The following is a 24,341-nucleotide window of genomic DNA, read 5'->3' as shown; positions in this document are numbered from 1 at the left end:
ATAGAAGGGGAGAGTGCTGAAGACAGTAAGTTTATTTAATCCAAGATATTAACAAAGCAAGACAGTCTGGGAATAGAATGGGACAAAAAAAAACTTTCAGCTCTACTAAACTTCAATGTGCTAACGGAGGGCTGGTGATGGGGATTAAAACAGGAGGACGTCCACTTGTATATTTTGTTTAAGGCCCGTTGTTTGGTCAGACACCGGGTGATCAATGGGATCCAATAACTATTGTCTGTTACGCCTGCATCACTGGCCTCGACTCCTTTGCTTCGAGTTTCACTCCGGATCCAGCAAATCCAGTCCCACCCTGTGTCCAAAAACACGGGAAGCAACAGAAGGGTGAAAACTGCAGTCAGACAAAGTCCCTCAAGTCTTTCCCTTTCACAATCCAGCATAGTTTAACTTCATAAATGCAAAGAACTCCATTAGAAAGAACTTGCATTTATATAGCACCTTTGATGTCCTCAGGACGTCCCAGTCAATTAATTACTTTCGATGTGTAGTTGTTTTGCAGGCAAACGCGGTAACTAATTTTTTACACAGAAAGATCCCACAAACAATAATACGATGCAATGTCAGAGGCGAAGAGCAGCTGCTCAATCTAACCTGTCCCATACAATGATGGGTTAATTAATCTGTTTCTGTGGGGTTGGTTGAGGGAGGATTGTTGGCCAAGTCACCAGAGAACTCCCCTGCTCTTCTTCAAATAGTGCCGTGGGATCTTTTACATCCACCTGAGAGGGGAGACGGGGCCTCGGGTTTAACGTCTGATCTGGTAGACGGCACCTCGGACAGCGCAGCACTCCCTCAGTACTGCACTGGGATCGTCAGCCTGGATTGTGAGTTCAAAGGGCTTGAAACCCGAACCTTCCAGCTTGGAGGTGACCGTGCTACCAACTAAGGCACATGGAGATCCACTCCATTCTTTTTCCTGTAGGCTGCAGTCCCACATTCCTGTTCTCTCTCCACTCATTTTGGAGCCAGAATCAGTTACCGTTCAAGCGCGGGATTAAAATTATCATTCAGAACGTCTGCACCAATGGGAGTGGGACTAATTGGATAGCTCTTTCAAAGAGCCGGCACAGGCACAATGGGCTGAATGGCCTCCTCCTGTGCTGTGAGCGCCTCTGGAATGCATTGCTGGCTGGTGCGGTTCAACTCTCTGCACAGCTTCAAGAGGGAGCTGGACCGGTTCTTGGCTGGGGCAGAGATCGCATCATGTAGAGGGTAAGTGGACTAGAAGTTAATGTACACATGGTCAATGTGATCTCCTGGACTGGTTTCCATCGCCTGGGGTGGGGGGGGGGGGGGGGGGTCGGAGAGGATTTTCCAGGGATTCCCCCTCCCCCCCCAGCCCCCTTATTGGCCCTGGGGTTTCTCTGGCTCGCCCAGGAGATTATATGGCTGCGGGGGGGGGGAAGATAGCAAGTGTCTGGTCACAATGCTCCAGCCACCATGAGCGCGGGGCAGGCTTGATGGACCAGCTGGGCTTTTCTATTTTTGTACGATCCTAAGATCCCTATGCAACGTTAAGTTGGAGATATGCAGAGATCCCGAGGTGCATGCACACAAGACAATCGCGTAACACTTTCTCACCCTCTGTATCTGGATTATGTCCTTCTCCGTCAGTTTCGCCTCATTGATGGGATCCACCATGTCGTGTTTAAATCAGTTTCTCCACGCACTCCATGGTGACCACAGCCCCTCTGCAAACCAGTTCAAAAAAAAAATAATAAAATCGAGACAGCCACACGAGTGTCCAAGGGTCCCAAATATGTGCAGGGCTGACACTCCCAATGGTGAGTGACACTATCCCACTTTTGTTACTACGGTGGCAGCCTGGGTGTCATAGGGAATTGGCAGGGGGGGGGGGCACGGAGAGGGGAGCCCTGAACCGTGAAGCAGAATTATTAAAGCCTTCCTCTGCTATTGATGTTCGTTTTTTAACGGATTTGACATCAAAAAGGTTTTAAGAGTCACGTCAAACGAAATAGAGAATCTATTTCCTCTGTTGTGGGGAGTCCACAACAAAGGGGGCATAACCTTAAAATTAGAGCCAGGTCGTTCAGGGGTGATGTCAGGAAGCACTTCGTCACACAAAGGGGAGTGGGAATCTGGAAAAACTATTCCCCCAAAAAGCGCTGTTGAGGCTGGGGGGGCAATTGAAAATTTCGAAACTGGGATTGATAGATTTTTGTTAGGCAAAGGTATTAAGGGTTAGGGATCCAAGGCGAGTAAATGGAGTTATGATACAGAGCAGCCATGATCTAATTGAATGATGGAACAGGCTCGAGGGCCTGAATGGCCTCATCCTGTTCCTATGTTCCTTCCACAGCGAAGGGACTGATTACTGCTGTTTAAACAGCGACCAGGAGGCTTTATTGATCGAGAATTCAACAGTTGATCACTGGGCAATAATACGAACGGTACATTCCCAGAGCCAGAGTGTGGCTCACCATCGATCAGCTGCCGGAGGATACGGAAAGATCAACAATAACTTGCATTATTTAGCACCTTTAACATAGTAAAACGTCCCGAGGCTCTTCACAGGAGCGATTATCAAACAAAAATTTGACACCGAGGGCACATAAGGAGATATTAGGACAGGTGACCAAAAGCTTGGTCAAAGAGGTAGGTTTTAAGGAGCATCTTAAAGGAGGAGAGAAAGGTAGAGAGGTGGAGAGGTTTTAGAGGGAGAGTTTCCAGAGCTTAGGGCCTAGGCAGCTGAAGGCACGGCCGCCAATGGTGGAGCGATGAAAAATGGGAGACACGCAAGGGGCCAGAATTGGAGGAAACGCAGAGATCGCGGAGGGTTGTAGGAGATTATAGAGATAGGGGAGGGGGGGCGAGAGACCACGGATCCAGGAGCGAGTTTAAGGTGGGGGAGGGGTTAGGCGGAAGTTCACGTTTCACTTACGATGGTCGCAGTACAGCACACGGCACCGAGTTTCCCAGTACGTCCCGGGTCACAGCACAGACGTAACGCTCCTGTTTTTGTGATCAGCTGCACACGCTCCAGCTTATCATCGACTCGCAAGAAGTTCACAGGGATCAGATCTTTCACCTTCAGGGGCCTCCCGCTCATTGGGCAGTAGACAGTCTTATCCTGCAAGAGGCAGGAGGCAACTTTACAATTCAGCGATACAGGAACAGGCGTAGGGCTGTCTGGCCCATTGAGCCTATTCAATTAGCCATCCCCTCATGTACCTATTTCACTTTTGAACACCTCAATTCATACTGTGTTTCGGTCCCCTCTGGGGGCTGTGTATTGCTCACTCTCAAGCCCGGGCTGTACCGGGTCGATGAGTCTCCAGTGACTGTTTGACAAAAGTAGTCAGTCCCTTCGGTGTGGGGTATTATTGTAATTCAGCAATACGGCCCAGGATCATGTGTGTCTGCTGCGGCTCGGTGGTAGCACTCTTGCCTCAAGTCAGTCTGTGCTGAGCTAAGGAATGGAAGAAACAACCAGGGTCCTAGATCCTAATCATTGTGCAACGGCCCCCACCCCACTTCACCCTGCAAAGTGCACGGGTGAAAATGTTGGGGCAAGGCCAGGATCGGGGCTTGGCGGTGATGCCTCCCCAGTTGAATAGTCAGCCAACACTTACTGCCGCACAAGAACGGGGCCAGTTGGATGAGGTACTGGAGGTCTGTGGTCACTCCCGGAACCATTCTCCAGCAATAGTAAGTGCTTCAGAAGAGGGTCGGGGGGTGTAAATACTGGAGGATAAAAAAGATACTACATGGGTGAGAATTGAACACATTGTGCTATTAGGGCAGTATGTGCTTTCTAACAGTACAGTACAGTATGGCCTGTCCATTGTGTGTGCAACCTGAACATTTTGGCACGCTCCACTGTCAGACTAGCACTGCTGTGGTCTCCCTCCCCGCAACAAAAGACTGGCCCCAGACCGCAAAACATTGGCAATTTTGCGGCCTTGTCTTTTGGTGCCATTATCATCCTATAATCAAGTCCTTCAATCCTTTTCGCAGCACAAAGGCATGCTGCTAAAGGAACAGACGAAAGGACTGACTTGACATGCAAAGGTCCTCGTCATCTGTTTCCCGTATATTAAAAGTCTTGCCTCTCCATGCACCCCCCTGGCTACAAAAGCCTTTCTTCCTGTTTCGTCACACTTGAGTCAAGGTTTGATTGATTCCTGGGATGACAGGTTGTCCTATGAGGAGGGATTGAGTAGAATGGGCCTCTCTGGAGTTTAGAAGAATGAGAGGTGATCTCATAAGATTCTGAGAGGGCTTGACAGGGTAGATGCTGAGAGGGCTGTTTCCCCTGGCTGGAGAGGTCTAGAACTAGGGGGACATAGTCCTCAGGATAAGGGGTCGGCCATTCGAGACTGAGATGAAGAGGAATTTCTTCACTCAGAGGGTTGTGAATCTTTGGAATTCTCTACCCCAGAGGGCTGTGGATGCTCAATTGTTGATTTTTTGGACACTATAGGAATCAAAGGATTTAACCGGTTTCCTTATGGTAGCTGCCTTAGCCTCAGGAGTAAGCGACGGGATCCAGAAACTGGGCAATTGTTTTTCCTTTTCTTGCTGAATGGGTTCGGTGCTGGAACCAGCCTGGGCGCCCCCTGGGGATCAAAGGGCAAGTTTAGGAGGGGTGGGGAAAGGCGCAGATTATTTAAATTTTCCAGCGTCGCCAGCGAGATAACCTGCTGTCGGTGATGCCGAGTTATTCTGTCCTGCGGGACGGTTTCCATTTCCGACGCACACACATCGCAAAGTTTGGCCGTTCGCTTTGCTGGTGCGTTCAAGTCAAACTTTGGCAAATACTCCTTCAATTGGCTGTGAAATAAAATCCCAACTTCATTCCAAACAATGCTGCCCTCGGGCATTGGAATTACACTGCGTGCAATTTACCAAACAGACGCTCATTCCAAAACTGCCTCCGTTAAAACGGCAATGGATTTGCGTGGGGTTGTGGTAATCATTTGTATGCTAAATGTTGCACAATGCCATTTGAAGTGGTAAATGCACCATTCAGGGCTGGACTACAACACAGACCAGCTAAGTGCCAGGTTCACGTTCCCAGTGCCCGCGGGGCTGTGGAGCAGGAAAGAGAGGGGGAGTCCGTTGAAGTTACCATTAATCGCTAGCCATTGACGTCTGCTGGGAAAGCACACCCACGTGCACGTCAGTGCCTCTCACGTTCAAACAACCCCCATGGCAATTGCTGCTTAGGGGCGCACATGAAGAGTGGCCCCTTAGGAGAGGGCTGCCTGTGCCTGTTCGAACCAGCGATTTCAGGGCAGCACATGAGGAAAATGTGGGGCAAGAGAGGAAAAAAGCAGCCACAAGGAAAACACAGTGGTTAGGAGCCTTCCAGTCAAAAGTCTGTTAACTTCGCTTCACCAAAGCTTGGACAGTGAGGAGTCACTCCCCAGTTATGCCGCCGCATTGCTGCCACCGACACACAATAGCAAACTAACAGGGGCAAGCTCGGACAGCATCCAAGATCCAGGAGCAACCATTGGAGGCGTGCGTCATTTCCTAGAAAGACGTGCATTTATATAGTGCCTTTCTCGACCTCAGGATGTCCCAAAGCTTTACAGCCAATGAAGAAACTTTTGAAGTGTAGTCACTGTTACAGGAAACGCGACAGCCAATTTACACACAGCAAGATTCCACAAACAGCAATGAGATAGTGACCAGATCATCTGTTTTAGTGATGTTGGTTGAGGGATAAATGTTGCACGGGAGAACTACCCGTCTTTCAGATGAGACGTTAAACCGAGGCCCCAGCTGCCCTCTCAGGTGGAGATGAAAGATCCCACGGCACTATTTCGAAGACCAGGGGAGTTCTCCCCAGTGTCCTGGCCAATATTTATCCCTCAAACATCACTTAAAAAAATATATATAATCTGGTCATTATCACATTGCTGTTTGTGGATCTTGCTGTGCACAAATTGGCTGCCACATTTCCTACATTACAACAGTAACTACCTTCCCAAAAGAAGTACTTAATTGGCAGTAAAGCACTTTGGGACGTCCCAAGGCCGTAAAAGGTGTGATATAAATGCAAATCTTTCGCTTGACTGCCGAGTGATTTTTTTGAGAAGTTCGTTATTCCTGACTGCATTCCACCCCACCTTGGGATACCTCACCCTCTTTGGCGTTGAAGGGATTCAGCGGCTTGCTCACAATAGTCGACTCTTTCTCCAGAAACGCTTTGACTTTGGTCTCCTTCTCAGCCTTCGCCAGCTCCGCCAACTCCGCCTTCTTGACGTTCTTCTGTTTCTCGTAGGCCTAGGAAATTTTTAAAAAAGCAGCTTACAAATAAGGATGGCCCGCTGCCATGTGAGGTAGGACGCAGGTTCCCGCCCGCACGACGAGTCTCCGACCTCTGTCAGCTCATGACCGGGGTCAACCAAGTGGCTACTAAGCTCTGCCCCACAAGGAAGCAAGTCACCACTAACATCTCCTAGGGGCCAGGTGAGCAACAATGTTAGGATATTGTTATATAACTCTACTGCACTAATGGAGCTAAGATATTGTTATATATCCCTACTGCCCTTATAGAGGCACATTAAGATACTGTCAAACATTCTTTACCTCCAATTCAAGTTCGAGGAGTAGGAAAACACTGAAAACATCTGATTAATATTCTTTATCGCATCAAGTCAATGAGATAATAAAACACAGCCCCTTACATGCAGTGTATGAGAGATTTAGGTACCGATATTACTCACGTACTCCAGGAGATAGCTTCTTTGCTGCATACGCTAGCCTCAAAGAGTAGATTGAAGAGTCTCTCCCTTTACCCTGTGCTTCAGAATGTTGTATTCTTACAAGTTTCATTACGTAGGACAAACGTGACGATCAACTGTCATCCTACCTCCGTGTACAGATTTGCTGTTTTATCTCTTCCAATCTTTATTGCAAAGGAAACTATTCTCTTATCTACAATGGCAGTCAAAATTCCTTCTTCACGCTCCCCCTACTGTGATAGAAGCCTGTGTGGAACTATTTTGCTGTTTGTTTTTCTGGTGCGTTTTAAACTAAACTCTAGCTCAATAATATATAATGCCAATGAGCATATTCCATTTAATAATCTATACGTGCCCATCATTACAACCAACATCAATCGAGGCCCGTGAGCAGGTTATTCCCCCGCCCAGCATTTGGTCGAGGACAGGAAATCACTCGACAGAGCATTCATCCGGAGAACCCTAGAAAGAACAAGACGCAGCACCAACAAATCTCTGGTAAGTGACAGGGCACGTTTACTGGAAAGGTGTAACACTCCCCTAGTAGATCAGCTGATAGCGCGAGTGAGAGAGAACGCGAGAGAGACGGAGCGCGAGAGAGAGCAAATTTGCATTTGTATAGCGCCTTTCACGACCTTAGGATGTCGCAAAGCACTTTCCAGCCAACGAAGTGCTTTTGAAATGTAGTCACTATTATAACGTAGGAAAACCCTCATTACTCAAAATATGAAAAGTGTCACCTGCTGGTTGCTGTGTTGGACACCAGTGGGAGGCACGAGCTCACATTTTACTGCCCACTTCAATTTACTGTCAAAGTTCCCCTGGGTCAAACTCAATCTGGTCATTCTGGGGAAGGAGGGCCAACTTTCCACAACGCTCAAGAATCTCCAGCCAGGTTGTCCTCAGCCTAGAATGACCCAGTGTTAAAAGAGGGGAAAGAATGACATTTCAGCGAAGGGGGAAAAGAGATGAGAGAGGGGAATCTACCTTTATCTTCTTGGCAATTTCGTTTTTTTGGTGCAAGATGTATTCCAGGATTGCTTCCTTTTCATATATATAACCATCAGGTCTACAGAATGGAAAATAAAATGAAATATTCATTAGTCTGACAAGCCACTGATCTGTTCAATACTGAACATAGATTTATTTACATTTAACGATATTGTTACTAGCCCGCTACGCTTCAATGGGTCAATGTATAGTCAACTACTGAGCCGTTCAGACCAAACAATCACAGGTTTGATGCCTGATCTGTGCTGAGTTAGGAAAGAAAGACTTGCATTTATATAGCGCCTTTCACACCCTCAGGCGCACAGTGGCTGCAGTGTGTACCATCCACAGGATGCACTGCAGCAACTCGCCAAGGCTTCTTCAACAGCACCTCCCAAACCCGCGACCTCTACCACCTAGCAGGCACATGGGAACAACACCACCTGCACGTTCCCCTCCAAGTCACACACCATCCCGACTTGGAAATATATCGGCCGTTCCTTCATCGTCGCTGGGTCAAAATCCTGGAACTCCCTTCCTAACAGCACTGTGGGAGAACCTTCACCACACGGACTGCAGCGGTTCAAGGCGGCGGCTCACCACCACCTTCTCAAGGGCAATTAGGGATGGGCAATAAATGCCGGCCTCGCCAGCGACGCCCACATCCCATAAATGAATGAAAACAAAAAGGTCGTCCCAAAGCGCTTTACAACATTTTTGAAGTGCCGTCACTGTTGTCCCGCGGGACGGGACCCCGCGCGCACCCCCCCCCCCCCCCCCCCCCGCGGGACGGGACTCCCCCCCCCCGCGGGACGGGACTCCCCCCCCCCCCGCGGGACGGGACCCCCCCCCCACCGCGGGACGGGACCCCCCCCCCACCGCGGGACGGGACCCCCCCCCCCACCGCGGGACGGGACCCCCCCCCACCGCGGGACGGGACCCCCCCCCCACCGCGGGACGGGACCCCCCCCACCGCGGGACGGGACCCCCCCCCACCGCGGGACGGGACTCCCCCCCACCGCGGGACGGGACCCCCCCCCACCGCGGGACGGGACCCCCCCCCCACCGCGGGACGGGACCCCCCCCCACCGCGGGACGGGACCCCCCCCCCACCGCGGGACGGGACCCCCCCCCACCGCGGGACGGGACCCCCCCCCCCACCGCGGGACGGGACCCCCCCCCCACCGCGGGACGGGACCCCCCCCACCGCGGGACGGGACCCCCCCCCACCGCGGGACGGGACCCCCCCCCACCGCGGGACGGGACTCCCCCCCCACCGCGGGACGGGACTCCCCCCCACCGCGGGACGGGACTCCCCCCCACCGCGGGACGGGACTCCCCCCCACCGCGGGACGGGACTCCCCCCCACCGCGGGACGGGACTCCCCCCCACCGCGGGACGGGACTCCCCCCCACCGCGGGACGGGACTCCCCCCCACCGCGGGACGGGACTCCCCCCCACCGCGGGACGGGACTCCCCCCCCACCGCGGGACGGGACTCCCCCCCACCGCGGGACGGGACTCCCCCCCCACCGCGGGACGGGACTCCCCCCCACCGCGGGACGGGACTCCCCCCCACCGCGGGACGGGACTCCCCCCCACCGCGGGACGGGACTCCCCCCCACCGCGGGACGGGACTCCCCCCCACCGCGGGACGGGACTCCCCCCCACCGCGGGACGGGACTCCCCCCCACCGCGGGACGGGACTCCCCCCCACCGCGGGACGGGACTCCCCCCCACCGCGGGACGGGACTCCCCCCCACCGCGGGACGGGACTCCCCCCCACCGCGGGACGGGACTCCCCCCCACCGCGGGACGGGACTCCCCCCCACCGCGGGACGGGACTCCCCCCCACCGCGGGACGGGACTCCCCCCCACCGCGGGACGGGACTCCCCCCCACCGCGGGACGGGACTCCCCCCCACCGCGGGACGGGACTCCCCCCCACCGCGGGACGGGACTCCCCCCCACCGCGGGACGGGACTCCCCCCCACCGCGGGACGGGACTCCCCCCCACCGCGGGACGGGACTCCCCCCCACCGCGGGACGGGACTCCCCCCCACCGCGGGACGGGACTCCCCCCCACCGCGGGACGGGACTCCCCCCCCACCGCGGGACGGGACTCCCCCCCACCGCGGGACGGGACTCCCCCCCACCGCGGGACGGGACTCCCCCCCACCGCGGGACGGGACTCCCCCCCACCGCGGGACGGGACTCCCCCCCACCGCGGGACGGGACTCCCCCCCACCGCGGGACGGGACTCCCCCCCACCGCGGGACGGGACTCCCCCCCACCGCGGGACGGGACTCCCCCCCACCGCGGGACGGGACTCCCCCCCACCGCGGGACGGGACTCCCCCCCACCGCGGGACGGGACTCCCCCCCACCGCGGGACGGGACTCCCCCCCACCGCGGGACGGGACTCCCCCCCACCGCGGGACGGGACTCCCCCCCACCGCGGGACGGGACTCCCCCCCACCGCGGGACGGGACTCCCCCCCACCGCGGGACGGGACTCCCCCCCACCGCGGGACGGGACTCCCCCCCACCGCGGGACGGGACTCCCCCCCACCGCGGGACGGGACTCCCCCCCACCGCGGGACGGGACTCCCCCCCACCGCGGGACGGGACTCCCCCCCACCGCGGGACGGGACTCCCCCCCACCGCGGGACGGGACTCCCCCCCACCGCGGGACGGGACTCCCCCCCACCGCGGGACGGGACTCCCCCCCACCGCGGGACGGGACTCCCCCCCACCGCGGGACGGGACTCCCCCCCACCGCGGGACGGGACTCCCCCCCACCGCGGGACGGGACTCCCCCCCACCGCGGGACGGGACTCCCCCCCACCGCGGGACGGGACTCCCCCCCACCGCGGGACGGGACTCCCCCCCACCGCGGGACGGGACTCCCCCCCACCGCGGGACGGGACTCCCCCCCACCGCGGGACGGGACTCCCCCCCACCGCGGGACGGGACTCCCCCCCACCGCGGGACGGGACTCCCCCCCACCGCGGGACGGGACTCCCCCCCACCGCGGGACGGGACTCCCCCCCACCGCGGGACGGGACTCCCCCCCACCGCGGGACGGGACTCCCCCCCACCGCGGGACGGGACTCCCCCCCACCGCGGGACGGGACTCCCCCCCACCGCGGGACGGGACTCCCCCCCACCGCGGGACGGGACTCCCCCCCACCGCGGGACGGGACTCCCCCCCACCGCGGGACGGGACTCCCCCCCACCGCGGGACGGGACTCCCCCCCACCGCGGGACGGGACTCCCCCCCACCGCGGGACGGGACTCCCCCCCACCGCGGGACGGGACTCCCCCCCACCGCGGGACGGGACTCCCCCCCACCGCGGGACGGGACTCCCCCCCACCGCGGGACGGGACTCCCCCCCACCGCGGGACGGGACTCCCCCCCACCGCGGGACGGGACTCCCCCCCACCGCGGGACGGGACTCCCCCCCACCGCGGGACGGGACTCCCCCCCACCGCGGGACGGGACTCCCCCCCACCGCGGGACGGGACTCCCCCCCACCGCGGGACGGGACTCCCCCCCACCGCGGGACGGGACTCCCCCCCACCGCGGGACGGGACTCCCCCCCACCGCGGGACGGGACTCCCCCCCACCGCGGGACGGGACTCCCCCCCACCGCGGGACGGGACTCCCCCCCACCGCGGGACGGGACTCCCCCCCACCGCGGGACGGGACTCCCCCCCACCGCGGGACGGGACTCCCCCCCACCGCGGGACGGGACTCCCCCCCACCGCGGGACGGGACTCCCCCCCACCGCGGGACGGGACTCCCCCCCACCGCGGGACGGGACTCCCCCCCACCGCGGGACGGGACTCCCCCCCACCGCGGGACGGGACTCCCCCCCACCGCGGGACGGGACTCCCCCCCACCGCGGGACGGGACTCCCCCCCACCGCGGGACGGGACTCCCCCCCACCGCGGGACGGGACTCCCCCCCACCGCGGGACGGGACTCCCCCCCACCGCGGGACGGGACTCCCCCCCACCGCGGGACGGGACTCCCCCCCACCGCGGGACGGGACTCCCCCCCACCGCGGGACGGGACTCCCCCCCACCGCGGGACGGGACTCCCCCCCACCGCGGGACGGGACTCCCCCCCACCGCGGGACGGGACTCCCCCCCACCGCGGGACGGGACTCCCCCCCACCGCGGGACGGGACTCCCCCCCACCGCGGGACGGGACTCCCCCCCACCGCGGGACGGGACTCCCCCCCACCGCGGGACGGGACTCCCCCCCACCGCGGGACGGGACTCCCCCCCACCGCGGGACGGGACTCCCCCCCACCGCGGGACGGGACTCCCCCCCACCGCGGGACGGGACTCCCCCCCACCGCGGGACGGGACTCCCCCCCACCGCGGGACGGGACTCCCCCCCACCGCGGGACGGGACTCCCCCCCACCGCGGGACGGGACTCCCCCCCACCGCGGGACGGGACTCCCCCCCACCGCGGGACGGGACTCCCCCCCACCGCGGGACGGGACTCCCCCCCACCGCGGGACGGGACTCCCCCCCACCGCGGGACGGGACTCCCCCCCACCGCGGGACGGGACTCCCCCCCACCGCGGGACGGGACTCCCCCCCACCGCGGGACGGGACTCCCCCCCACCGCGGGACGGGACTCCCCCCCACCGCGGGACGGGACTCCCCCCCACCGCGGGACGGGACTCCCCCCCACCGCGGGACGGGACTCCCCCCCACCGCGGGACGGGACTCCCCCCCACCGCGGGACGGGACTCCCCCCCACCGCGGGACGGGACTCCCCCCCACCGCGGGACGGGACTCCCCCCCACCGCGGGACGGGACTCCCCCCCACCGCGGGACGGGACTCCCCCCCACCGCGGGACGGGACTCCCCCCCACCGCGGGACGGGACTCCCCCCCACCGCGGGACGGGACTCCCCCCCACCGCGGGACGGGACTCCCCCCCACCGCGGGACGGGACTCCCCCCCACCGCGGGACGGGACTCCCCCCCACCGCGGGACGGGACTCCCCCCCACCGCGGGACGGGACTCCCCCCCACCGCGGGACGGGACTCCCCCCCACCGCGGGACGGGACTCCCCCCCACCGCGGGACGGGACTCCCCCCCACCGCGGGACGGGACTCCCCCCCACCGCGGGACGGGACTCCCCCCCACCGCGGGACGGGACTCCCCCCCACCGCGGGACGGGACTCCCCCCCACCGCGGGACGGGACTCCCCCCCACCGCGGGACGGGACTCCCCCCCACCGCGGGACGGGACTCCCCCCCACCGCGGGACGGGACTCCCCCCCACCGCGGGACGGGACTCCCCCCCACCGCGGGACGGGACTCCCCCCCACCGCGGGACGGGACTCCCCCCCACCGCGGGACGGGACTCCCCCCCACCGCGGGACGGACTCCCCCCCCACCGCGGGACGGGACTCCCCCCCACCGCGGGACGGGACTCCCCCCCACCGCGGGACGGGACTCCCCCCCACCGCGGGACGGGACTCCCCCCCACCGCGGGACGGGACTCCCCCCCACCGCGGGACGGGACTCCCCCCCCACCGCGGGACGGGACTCCCCCCCCACCGCGGGACGGGACTCCCCCCCACCGCGGGACGGGACTCCCCCCCACCGCGGGACGGACTCCCCCCCACCGCGGGACGGGACTCCCCCCCACCGCGGGACGGGACTCCCCCCCACCGCGGGACGGGACTCCCCCCCCACCGCGGGACGGGACTCCCCCCCACCGCGGGACGGGACTCCCCCCCACCGCGGGACGGGACTCCCCCCCACCGCGGGACGGGACTCCCCCCCACCGCGGGACGGGACTCCCCCCCACCGCGGGACGGGACTCCCCCCCACCGCGGGACGGGACTCCCCCCCACCGCGGGACGGGACTCCCCCCCACCGCGGGACGGGACTCCCCCCCACCGCGGGACGGGACTCCCCCCCACCGCGGGACGGGACTCCCCCCCACCGCGGGACGGGACTCCCCCCCACCGCGGGACGGGACTCCCCCCCACCGCGGGACGGGACTCCCCCCCACCGCGGGACGGGACTCCCCCCCCACCGCGGGACGGGACTCCCCCCCACCGCGGGACGGGACTCCCCCCCACCGCGGGACGGGACTCCCCCCCACCGCGGGACGGGACTCCCCCCCACCGCGGGACGGGACTCCCCCCCACCGCGGGACGGGACTCCCCCCCACCGCGGGACGGGACTCCCCCCCACCGCGGGACGGGACTCCCCCCCACCGCGGGACGGGACTCCCCCCCACCGCGGGACGGGACTCCCCCCCACCGCGGGACGGGACTCCCCCCCACCGCGGGACGGGACTCCCCCCCACCGCGGGACGGGACTCCCCCCCACCGCGGGACGGGACTCCCCCCCACCGCGGGACGGGACTCCCCCCCACCGCGGGACGGGACTCCCCCCCACCGCGGGACGGGACTCCCCCCCACCGCGGGACGGGACTCCCCCCCACCGCGGGACGGGACTCCCCCCCACCGCGGGACGGGACTCCCCCCCACCGCGGGACGGGACTCCCCCCCCACCGCGGGACGGGACTCCCCCCCACCGCGGGACGGGACTCCCCCCACCGCGGGACGGGACTCCCCCCCACCGCGGGACGGGACTCCCCCCCACCGCGGGACGGGACTCCCCCCCACCGCGGGACGGGACTCCCCCCACCGCGGGACGGGACTCCCCCCCACCGCGGGACGGGACTCCCCCCCACCGCGGGACGGGACTCCCCCCCACCGCGGGACGGGACTCCCCCCCACCGCGGGACGGGACTCCCCCCCCACCGCGGGACGGGACTCCCCCCCACCGCGGGACGGGACTCCCCCCCCACCGCGGGACGGGACTCCCCCCCACCGCGGGACGGGACTCCCCCCCACCGCGGGACGGGACTCCCCCCCACCGCGGGACGGGACTCCCCCCCACCGCGGGACGGGGACTCCCCCCCACCGCGGGACGGGACTCCCCCCCACCGCGGGACGGGACTCCCCCCCACCGCGGGACGGGACTCCCCCCCACCGCGGGACGGGACTCCCCCCCACCGCGGACGGGACTCCCCCCCCACCGCGGGACGGGACTCCCCCCCACCGCGGGACGGGACTCCCCCCCCACCGCGGGACGGGACTCCCCCCCACCGCGGGACGGGACTCCCCCCCACCGCGGGACGGGACTCCCCCCCACCGCGGGACGGGACTCCCCCCCCACCGCGGGACGGGACTCCCCCCCACCGCGGGACGGGACTCCCCCCCACCGCGGGACGGGACTCCCCCCCACCGCGGGACGGGACTCCCCCCCACCGCGGGACGGGACTCCCCCCCACCGCGGGACGGGACTCCCCCCCCACCGCGGGACGGGACTCCCCCCCACCGCGGGACGGGACTCCCCCCCACCGCGGGACGGGACTCCCCCCCACCGCGGGACGGGACTCCCCCCCACCGCGGGACGGGACTCCCCCCCACCGCGGGACGGGACTCCCCCCCACCGCGGGACGGGACTCCCCCCCACCGCGGGACGGGACTCCCCCCCACCGCGGGACGGGACTCCCCCCCACCGCGGGACGGGACTCCCCCCCACCGCGGGACGGGACTCCCCCCCCACCGCGGGACGGGACTTCCCCCCCACCGCGGGACGGGACTCCCCCCCCCACCGCGGGACGGGACTCCCCCCCACCGCGGGACGGGACTCCCCCCCACCGCGGGACGGGACTCCCCCCCACCGCGGGACGGGACTCCCCCCCACCGCGGGACGGGACTCCCCCCCCACCGCGGGACGGGACTCCCCCCACCGCGGGACGGGACTCCCCCCCACCGCGGGACGGGACTCCCCCCCACCGCGGGACGGGACTCCCCCCCACCGCGGGACGGGACTCCCCCCCACCGCGGGACGGGACTCCCCCCACCGCGGGACGGGACTCCCCCCCACCGCGGGACGGGACTCCCCCCCACCGCGGGACGGGACTCCCCCCCACCGCGGGACGGGACTCCCCCCCACCGCGGGACGGGACTCCCCCCCACCGCGGGACGGGACTCCCCCCCACCGCGGGACGGGACTCCCCCCCACCGCGGGACGGGACTCCCCCCCACCGCGGGACGGGACTCCCCCCCACCGCGGGACGGGACTCCCCCCCACCGCGGGACGGGACTCCCCCCCACCGCGGGACGGGACTCCCCCCCACCGCGGGACGGGACTCCCCCCCACCGCGGGACGGGACTCCCCCCCACCGCGGGACGGGACTCCCCCCACCGCGGGACGGGACTCCCCCCCACCGCGGGACGGGACTCCCCCCCACCGCGGGACGGGACTCCCCCCCACCGCGGGACGGGACTCCCCCCCACCGCGGGACGGGACTCCCCCCCCACCGCGGGACGGGACTCCCCCCCACCGCGGGACGGGACTCCCCCCCACCGCGGGACGGGACTCCCCCCCACCGCGGGACGGGACTCCCCCCCACCGCGGGACGGGACTCCCCCCCACCGCGGGACGGGACTCCCCCCCACCGCGGGACGGGACTCCCCCCCACCGCGGGACGGGACTCCCCCCCACCGCGGGACGGGACTCCCCCCCACCGCGGGACGGGACTCCCCCCCACCGCGGGACGGGACTCCCCCCCACCGCGGGACGGGACTCCCCCCCACCGCGGGACGGGACTCCCCCCCACCGCGGGACGGGACTCCCCCCCACCGCGGGACGGGACTCCCCCCCACCGCGGGACGGGACTCCCCCCCACCGCGGGACGGGACTCCCCCCCCACCGCGGGACGGGACTCCCCCCCACCGCGGGACGGGACTCCCCCCCACCGCGGGACGGGACTCCCCCCCACCGCGGGACGGGACTCCCCCCCACCGCGGGACGGGACTCCCCCCCACCGCGGGACGGGACTCCCCCCCACCGCGGGACGGGACTCCCCCCCACCGCGGGACGGGACTCCCCCCCACCGCGGGACGGGACTCCCCCCCACCGCGGGACGGGACTCCCCCCCACCGCGGGACGGGACTCCCCCCCCACCGCGGGACGGGACTCCCCCCCCACCGCGGGACGGGACTCCCCCCCACCGCGGGACGGGGACTCCCCCCCACCGCGGGACGGGACTCCCCCCCACCGCGGGACGGGACTCCCCCCCACCGCGGGACGGGACTCCCCCCCACCGCGGGACGGGACTCCCCCCCACCGCGGGACGGGACTCCCCCCCACCGCGGGACGGGACTCCCCCCCACCGCGGGACGGGACTCCCCCCCACCGCGGGACGGGACTCCCCCCCACCGCGGGACGGGACTCCCCCCCACCGCGGGACGGGACTCCCCCCCACCGCGGGACGGGACTCCCCCCCCCACCGCGGGACGGGACTCCCCCCCACCGCGGGACGGGACTCCCCCCCACCGCGGGACGGGACTCCCCCCCACCGCGGGACGGGACTCCCCCCCACCGCGGGACGGGACTCCCCCCCACCGCGGGACGGGACTCCCCCCCACCGCGGGACGGGACTCCCCCCCACCGCGGGACGGGACTCCCCCCCACCGCGGGACGGGACTCCCCCCCACCGCGGGACGGGACTCCCCCCCCACCGCGGGACGGGACTCCCCCCCACCGCGGGACGGGACTCCCCCCCACCGCGGGACGGGACTCCCCCCCACCGCGGGACGGGACTCCCCCCCCACCGCGGGACGGGACTCCCCCCCACCGCGGGAACGGGACTCCCCCCCACCGCGGGACGGGACTCCCCCCCACCGCGGGACGGGACTCCCCCCCCACCGCGGGACGGGACTCCCCCCCACCGCGGGACGGGACTCCCCCCCACCGCGGGACGGGACTCCCCCCCACCGCGGGACGGACTCCCCCCCACCGCGGGACGGGACTCCCCCCCACCGCGGGACGGGACTCCCCCCCACCGCGGGACGGGACTCCCCCCCACCGCGGGACGGGACTCCCCCCCACCGCGGGACGGGACTCCCCCCCACCGCGGGACGGGACTCCCCCCCCACCCGCGGGACGGGACTCCCCCCCCACCGCGGGACGGGACTCCCCCCCCACCCGCGGGACGGGACTCCCCCCCACCGCGGGACGGGACTCCCCCCCACCGCGGGACGGGACTCCCCCCCACCGCGGGACGGGACTCCCCCCCACCGCGGGACGGGACTCCCCCCCCACCGCGGGACGGGACTCCCCCCCACCGCGGGACGGGACTCCCCCCCACCGCGGGACGGGACTCCCCCCCACCGCGGGACGGGACTCCCCCCCACCGCGGGACGGGACTCCCCCCCACCGCGGGACGGGACTCCCCCCCACCGCGGGACGGGACTCCCCCCCACCGCGGGACGGGACTCCCCCCCCACCGCGGGACGGGACTCCCCCCCACCGCGGGACGGGACTCCCCCCCACCGCGGGACGGGACTCCCCCCCCACCGCGGGACGGGACTCCCCCCCACCGCGGGACGGGACTCCCCCCCCACCGCGGGACGGGACTCCCCCCACCCGCGGGACGGGACTCCCCCCCACCGCGGGACGGGACTCCCCCCCACCGCGGGACGGGACTCCCCCCCCACCGCGGGACGGGACTCCCCCCCACCGCGGGACGGGACTCCCCCCCACCGCGGGACGGGACTCCCCCCCACCGCGGGACGGGACTCCCCCCCCACCGCGGGACGGGACTCCCCCCCACCGCGGGACGGGACTCCCCCCCACCGCGGGACGGGACTCCCCCCCCACCGCGGGACGGGACTCCCCCCCACCGCGGGACGGGACTCCCCCCCACCGCGGGACGGGACTCCCCCCCACCGCGGGACGGGGACTCCCCCCCCACCGCGGGACGGGACTCCCCCCCACCGCGGGACGGGACTCCCCCCCACCGCGGGACGGGACTCCCCCCCACCGCGGACGGGACTCCCCCCCACCGCGGGACGGGACTCCCCCCCACCGCGGGACGGGACTCCCCCCCACCGCGGGACGGGACTCCCCCCCACCGCGGGACGGGACTCCCCCCCACCGCGGGACGGGACTCCCCCCCACCGCGGGACGGGACTCCCCCCCACCGCGGGACGGGACTCCCCCCCACCGCGGGACGGGACTCCCCCCCCACCGCGGGACGGGACTCCCCCCCACCGCGGGACGGGACTCCCCCCCACCGCGGGACGGGACTCCCCCCCACCGCGGGACGGGACTCCCCCCCACCGCGGGACGGGACTCCCCCCCCACCGCGGGACGGGACTCCCCCCCACCGCGGGACGGGACTCCCCCCCACCGCGGGACGGGACTCCCCCCCACCGCGGGACGGGACTCCCCCCCACCGCGGGACGGGACTCCCCCCCCACCGCGGGACGGGACTCCCCCCCCACCGCGGGACGGGACTCCCCCCCACCGCGGGACGGGACTCCCCCCCCACCGCGGGACGGGACTCCCCCCCACCGCGGGACGGGACTCCCCCCCACCGCGGGACGGGACTCCCCCCCACCGCGGGACGGGACTCCCCCCCACCGCGGGACGGGACTCCCCCCCACCGCGGGACGGGACTCCCCCCCACCGCGGGACGGGACTCCCCCCCACCGCGGGACGGGACTCCCCCCCACCGCGGGACGGGACTCCCCCCCACCGCGGGACGGGACTCCCCCCCACCGCGGGACGGGACTCCCCCCCCACCGCGGGACGGGACTCCCCCCCACCGCGGGACGGGACTCCCCCCCACCGCGGGACGGGACTCCCCCCCACCGCGGGACGGGACTCCCCCCCACCGCGGGACGGGACTCCCCCCCACCGCGGGACGGGACTCCCCCCCACCGCGGGACGGGACTCCCCCCCACCGCGGGACGGGACTCCCCCCCACCGCGGGACGGGACTCCCCCCCACCGCGGGACGGGACTCCCCCCCACCGCGGGACGGGACTCCCCCCCACCGCGGGACGGGACTCCCCCCCACCGCGGGACGGGACTCCCCCCCACCGCGGGACGGGACTCCCCCCCACCGCGGGACGGGACTCCCCCCCACCGCGGGACGGGACTCCCCCCCACCGCGGGACGGGACTCCCCCCCCACCGCGGGACGGGACTCCCCCCCACCGCGGGACGGGACTCCCCCCCACCGCGGGACGGGACTCCCCCCCACCGCGGGACGGGACTCCCCCCCACCGCGGGACGGGACTCCCCCCCACCGCGGGACGGGACTCCCCCCCACCGCGGGACGGGACTCCCCCCCACCGCGGGACGGGACTCCCCCCCACCGCGGGACGGGACTCCCCCCCACCGCGGGACGGGACTCCCCCCCACCGCGGGACGGGACTCCCCCCCACCGCGGGACGGGACTCCCCCCCACCGCGGGACGGGACTCCCCCCCACCGCGGGACGGGACTCCCCCCCACCGCGGGACGGGACTCCCCCCCACCGCGGGACGGGACTCCCCCCCACCGCGGGACGGGACTCCCCCCCACCGCGGGACGGGACTCCCCCCCACCGCGGGACGGGACTCCCCCCCACCGCGGGACGGGACTCCCCCCCACCGCGGGACGGGACTCCCCCCCACCGCGGGACGGGACTCCCCCCCACCGCGGGACGGGACTCCCCCCCACCGCGGGACGGGACTCCCCCCCACCGCGGGACGGGACTCCCCCCCCACCGCGGGACGGGACTCCCCCCCACCGCGGGACGGGACTCCCCCCCCACCGCGGGACGGGACTCCCCCCCACCGCGGGACGGGACTCCCCCCCACCGCGGGACGGGACTCCCCCCCACCGCGGGACGGGACTCCCCCCCACCGCGGGACGGGACTCCCCCCCCACCGCGGGACGGGACTCCCCCCCACCGCGGGACGGGACTCCCCCCCACCGCGGGACGGGACTCCCCCCCACCGCGGGACGGGACTCCCCCCCACCGCGGGACGGGACTCCCCCCCACCGCGGGACGGGACTCCCCCCCACCGCGGGACGGGACTCCCCCCCACCGCGGGACGGGACTCCCCCCCACCGCGGGACGGGACTCCCCCCCACCGCGGGACGGGACTCCCCCCCACCGCGGGACGGGACTCCCCCCCACCGCGGGACGGGACTCCCCCCCACCGCGGGACGGGACTCCCCCCCACCGCGGGACGGGACTCCCCCCCCACCGCGGGACGGGACTCCCCCCCACCGCGGGACGGGACTCCCCCCCACCGCGGGACGGGACTCCCCCCCCACCGCGGGACGGGACTCCCCCCCACCGCGGGACGGGACTCCCCCCCCCCCCGCGGGACGGGACTCCCCCCCCCCCCGCGGGACGGGACTCCCCCCCCCCCCGCGGGACGGGACTCCCCCCCCCCCCGCGGGACGGGACTCCCCCCCCCCCCGCGGGACGGGACTCCCCCCCCCCCCGCGGGACGGGACTCCCCCCCCCCCCGCGGGACGGGACTCCCCCCCCCCCCGCGGGACGGGACTCCCCCCCCCCCCGCGGGACGGGACTCCCCCCCCCCCCGCGGGACGGGACTCCCCCCCCACCGCGGGACGGGACTCCCCCCCCCCCGCGGGACGGGACTCCCCCCCACCGCGGGACGGGACCCCGCGCATCTTTCAGGAGGAGAAGAGGGAGAAAAATCAGAGGATGGAAAAATAAGGACTCACGTTATGATGGGATCCTTGCACGGTTGCAAGGACAAACAGCAGCAGTCAAAGTCCTTGATGGCATCTTTGCTGAGGCGCAAGGACTGCGTCCCATACCCCGAGACAGCTGGATAAGAGAAGCAAAGCATTCAGAGTCATCCGGACCACAGCAGCATCACTGCACCACAATTAAACCCAACACTGTACAGTACTTAGCATGGGGGAACACTGAACAATCAGTAGGCTGACCCATTAAAAGAGAGCGCCTCACCAGCAGAAGCCAGAACACCACCCCCCATAGAGGGCACCTCACCTGCAGGGACAATTCCCCACCCCACTTATGCCTCTCTGTTGCCACATCATAACTGACCCCACATAAAAAGATAATCGAGTGTGGGTGGAACAGTACCCTCCTGCGCACACACTGGTCCGGCTGCTGCCTCCAACCCACCCAGGACAAAAGGTTCCTGGAGGCCAGCAAAATACTGGTTGGCCCCACCATACCCTTGGACCGGCTCCCCATGTGCCTGGCCCACTGCGATGACACAAACAGCGAGGGTGACAGAGCGAGCAAGGATGCAGCAAAACGCTTGCAGAAGGATTTATATTTGTTATACAACTGAAGATACGAATAGTAAATGAAAATTAACGCTCGAGAGATGTAAAGTAATGCACATTTGATCTAAAAATAAAGCGTGCGTCACAAGCACATAATGAACGGATTTGAATTGATACAGGGAGACTTATAACGGGAGCTGGGAGTTATAGTGGACAGGTCATCATCTATGTCTAAATGGTGTGCCAAAGCATTGAGAGAATAGGAATACAGTCAGAACAGGAGCGTACAGAGGTTGTGTTGAGGCTTTACAATGCACTAGTCAGATCACAAATGGAATCATCACAATATTTAAAAAAAGATGTACAAGCAGTGGAAAGGACGCAGACGACCGATCCCAAAAGTAAACAAAAGCAAAAATACCACGGATGCTGGAAATCTGAAATCAAAACAGAAAATGCTGGTAACACTCAGCAGGTGAGGCAGCGTCTGTGGAGAGAGAACATCAGCCTGAAAGATTAACTCTTGTTTCTCTCGCCACAGTGCTGCCTGACCTGCTGAGTGTTTCCAGCATTTTCTGTCTTGATTCCAAAAGTAAACACCGGGAAGATCAACAAAAGCCACCTTTGACCTTGCTGTCATCCCCATCCTTGGTCGCTCGCTCAAGGTGATCCAAACTGCACGCAATCTCGGCATGTTGCTCGACCCAGAGTTGAGCTTTGAGTCTCAGATCCTATCCACGATCACCTCTCCTTCAGTGCCTCTCCCCTCCCCCTAGGTGTCGATGGCCACAGGTCACCGCCCAGTTTATCCGTGATCACCTCACAATATTAAATTTTCTCCCCCCACCCTCGCTGCCCCCTCCCAGCCACTGTCCCCCTACCTGTGTCCTTCTTCTTCTCGTAATACGTGTACACAGCCCCCGCTGTGCAGTTCTTCCCGTGTCTCGTCATCACTCACACATACCAGCCGTGGCACAGTCCTGTGGGAATAAAGGAAAAGGAGAAACCTCAGCGAGCACAAGATCACAGACAGCTGTGGATAAATGAGGCCATTCAGCCCATCTAAATTATTCCATCCGGAAAGATCCTGAAGCCACCGCCCCCCCCCCACCGCCCAGTCCAACATCTAATTGCTTCTTAAATGCTTCTAGGGTTTTCACCTCTATTAAACCATCCCATGTATTGACCACTCTGACTGTAAAGAGTTTCCTGATTTACCTTTTACTGGTTTGAACCTATGTCCCCTTGTCCTGCAATTTAATGTACGGTAATGTTCTGGATGTATCTTTTCCATACCATTAACTATCTTCTTCACTGCTATAAGATTACCCGCCCCCCCCCCCCCTCCAGGCTGTGAAACCCAAGTTTCTCCAGTCTTTCCTCAACTCAGACCCCTCACACTGCGCGATCAGTCTCACACCTCTTCTCTGCACTGCATCCAGCACCTTGTGCCTCAGCAGCAAAGGACGCAGTCCAACAAGAGCACTGTACGGTTGGATCAAAAGCTCCTCTGAGTTACAATCTAGTGAATCACCAATATAGTGTCAGCGGCTCAGTGGGTAGCACACTCGTCTCCGAGTCAGAAGTTTGAGAGTTCAAGTTCCACTCCAGAGACTGGAGCACAAAATCTAGGCTGACACTCCCAATGCAGTACTGAGGGAGTGCGGCACTGTCGGAGGTGCCGTCTCTCGGATGAGACGTTAAACAGAGGCCCCGTCTGCTTGTTCAGATGGATGTTAAAGACCCCACAGCATTATTTCAAAGAAGAGCAGGGGAGTTCTAGACCCTCCCTCAGCGCCGCACTCCCTCAGCGCTGACCCTCCCTCAGCGCCGACCCTCCCTCAGCGCCGACCCTCCCTCAGCGCCGACCCTCCCTCAGCGCCGACCCTCCCTCAGCGCCGACCCTCCCTCAGCACCGACCCTCCCTCAGCGCCACACTGGTTTATGGGCTCAGCCGGAGGTGAGAGTGTCTCCAATGGCCGGGCTGAAATATCCATTCCCACGATCTAAGGTGTCAATGCTCGCCCCCCGGCCCTCTCCCTCTCCCCCCGGCCCTCTCCCTCCCCCCTCCCTCTCCCCCCGGCCCTCTCCCTCTCCCTCCCTCTCCCCCCTCCTCCCCCTGGCCCCCTCCCTCTCCCCCCTCCTCCCCCTGGCCCCCTCCCTCTCCCCCCTCCTCCCCCTGGCCCCCTCCCTCTCCCCCCTCCTCCCCCTGGCCCCCTCCCTCTCCCCCCGGCCCCCTCCCTCTCCCCCCGGCCCCCCCCCCCCCTCCCCGGCCCCCCCCCTCCCCTCCCCCTCCCCTCCCCCCTCCCCCCTCCCCTCAGGACGCTCCCCCGCCGCTCATTAAACGGTGCTTTTGCCTAAAACGCGCCTTGAACTCGGGCCTGAGACTCACCCCAAACAACACCGGGCCCTTCCAGCAGGAAGTGCGTCAGATTTGACCCGCGTCCGACCGGAAGAGAGACGCCGCGGGATTCGCTTCCGGTGCAGCAG

The 24,341-nt window shown here is 67.2% G+C and overlaps 1 protein-coding gene across 1 annotated transcript; it reads right to left on the bottom strand.

Moving 5' to 3' along the window:
• Nucleotides 1-14: 14 nt before the first annotated feature.
• nosip (nitric oxide synthase interacting protein) lies at nucleotides 15-24,341 on the bottom strand. The gene is given in 11 exon segments (XM_067974514.1): nucleotides 15-310; nucleotides 1,600-1,668; nucleotides 1,670-1,709; nucleotides 2,921-2,991; nucleotides 2,993-3,109; nucleotides 4,480-4,598; nucleotides 6,117-6,273; nucleotides 7,722-7,803; nucleotides 21,315-21,420; nucleotides 22,733-22,831; nucleotides 24,244-24,341. Coding segments are annotated over 10 exon segments (903 nt in total). The 5' UTR covers nucleotides 22,803-22,831; nucleotides 24,244-24,341; the 3' UTR covers nucleotides 15-238.

The sequence above is a fragment of the Heptranchias perlo genome, chromosome 40 (genome assembly GCF_035084215.1).
Source record: "Heptranchias perlo isolate sHepPer1 chromosome 40, sHepPer1.hap1, whole genome shotgun sequence".
NCBI lineage: Eukaryota > Metazoa > Chordata > Chondrichthyes > Hexanchiformes > Hexanchidae > Heptranchias > Heptranchias perlo.
This window is presented reverse-complemented; position numbering and strand designations above follow the sequence as displayed.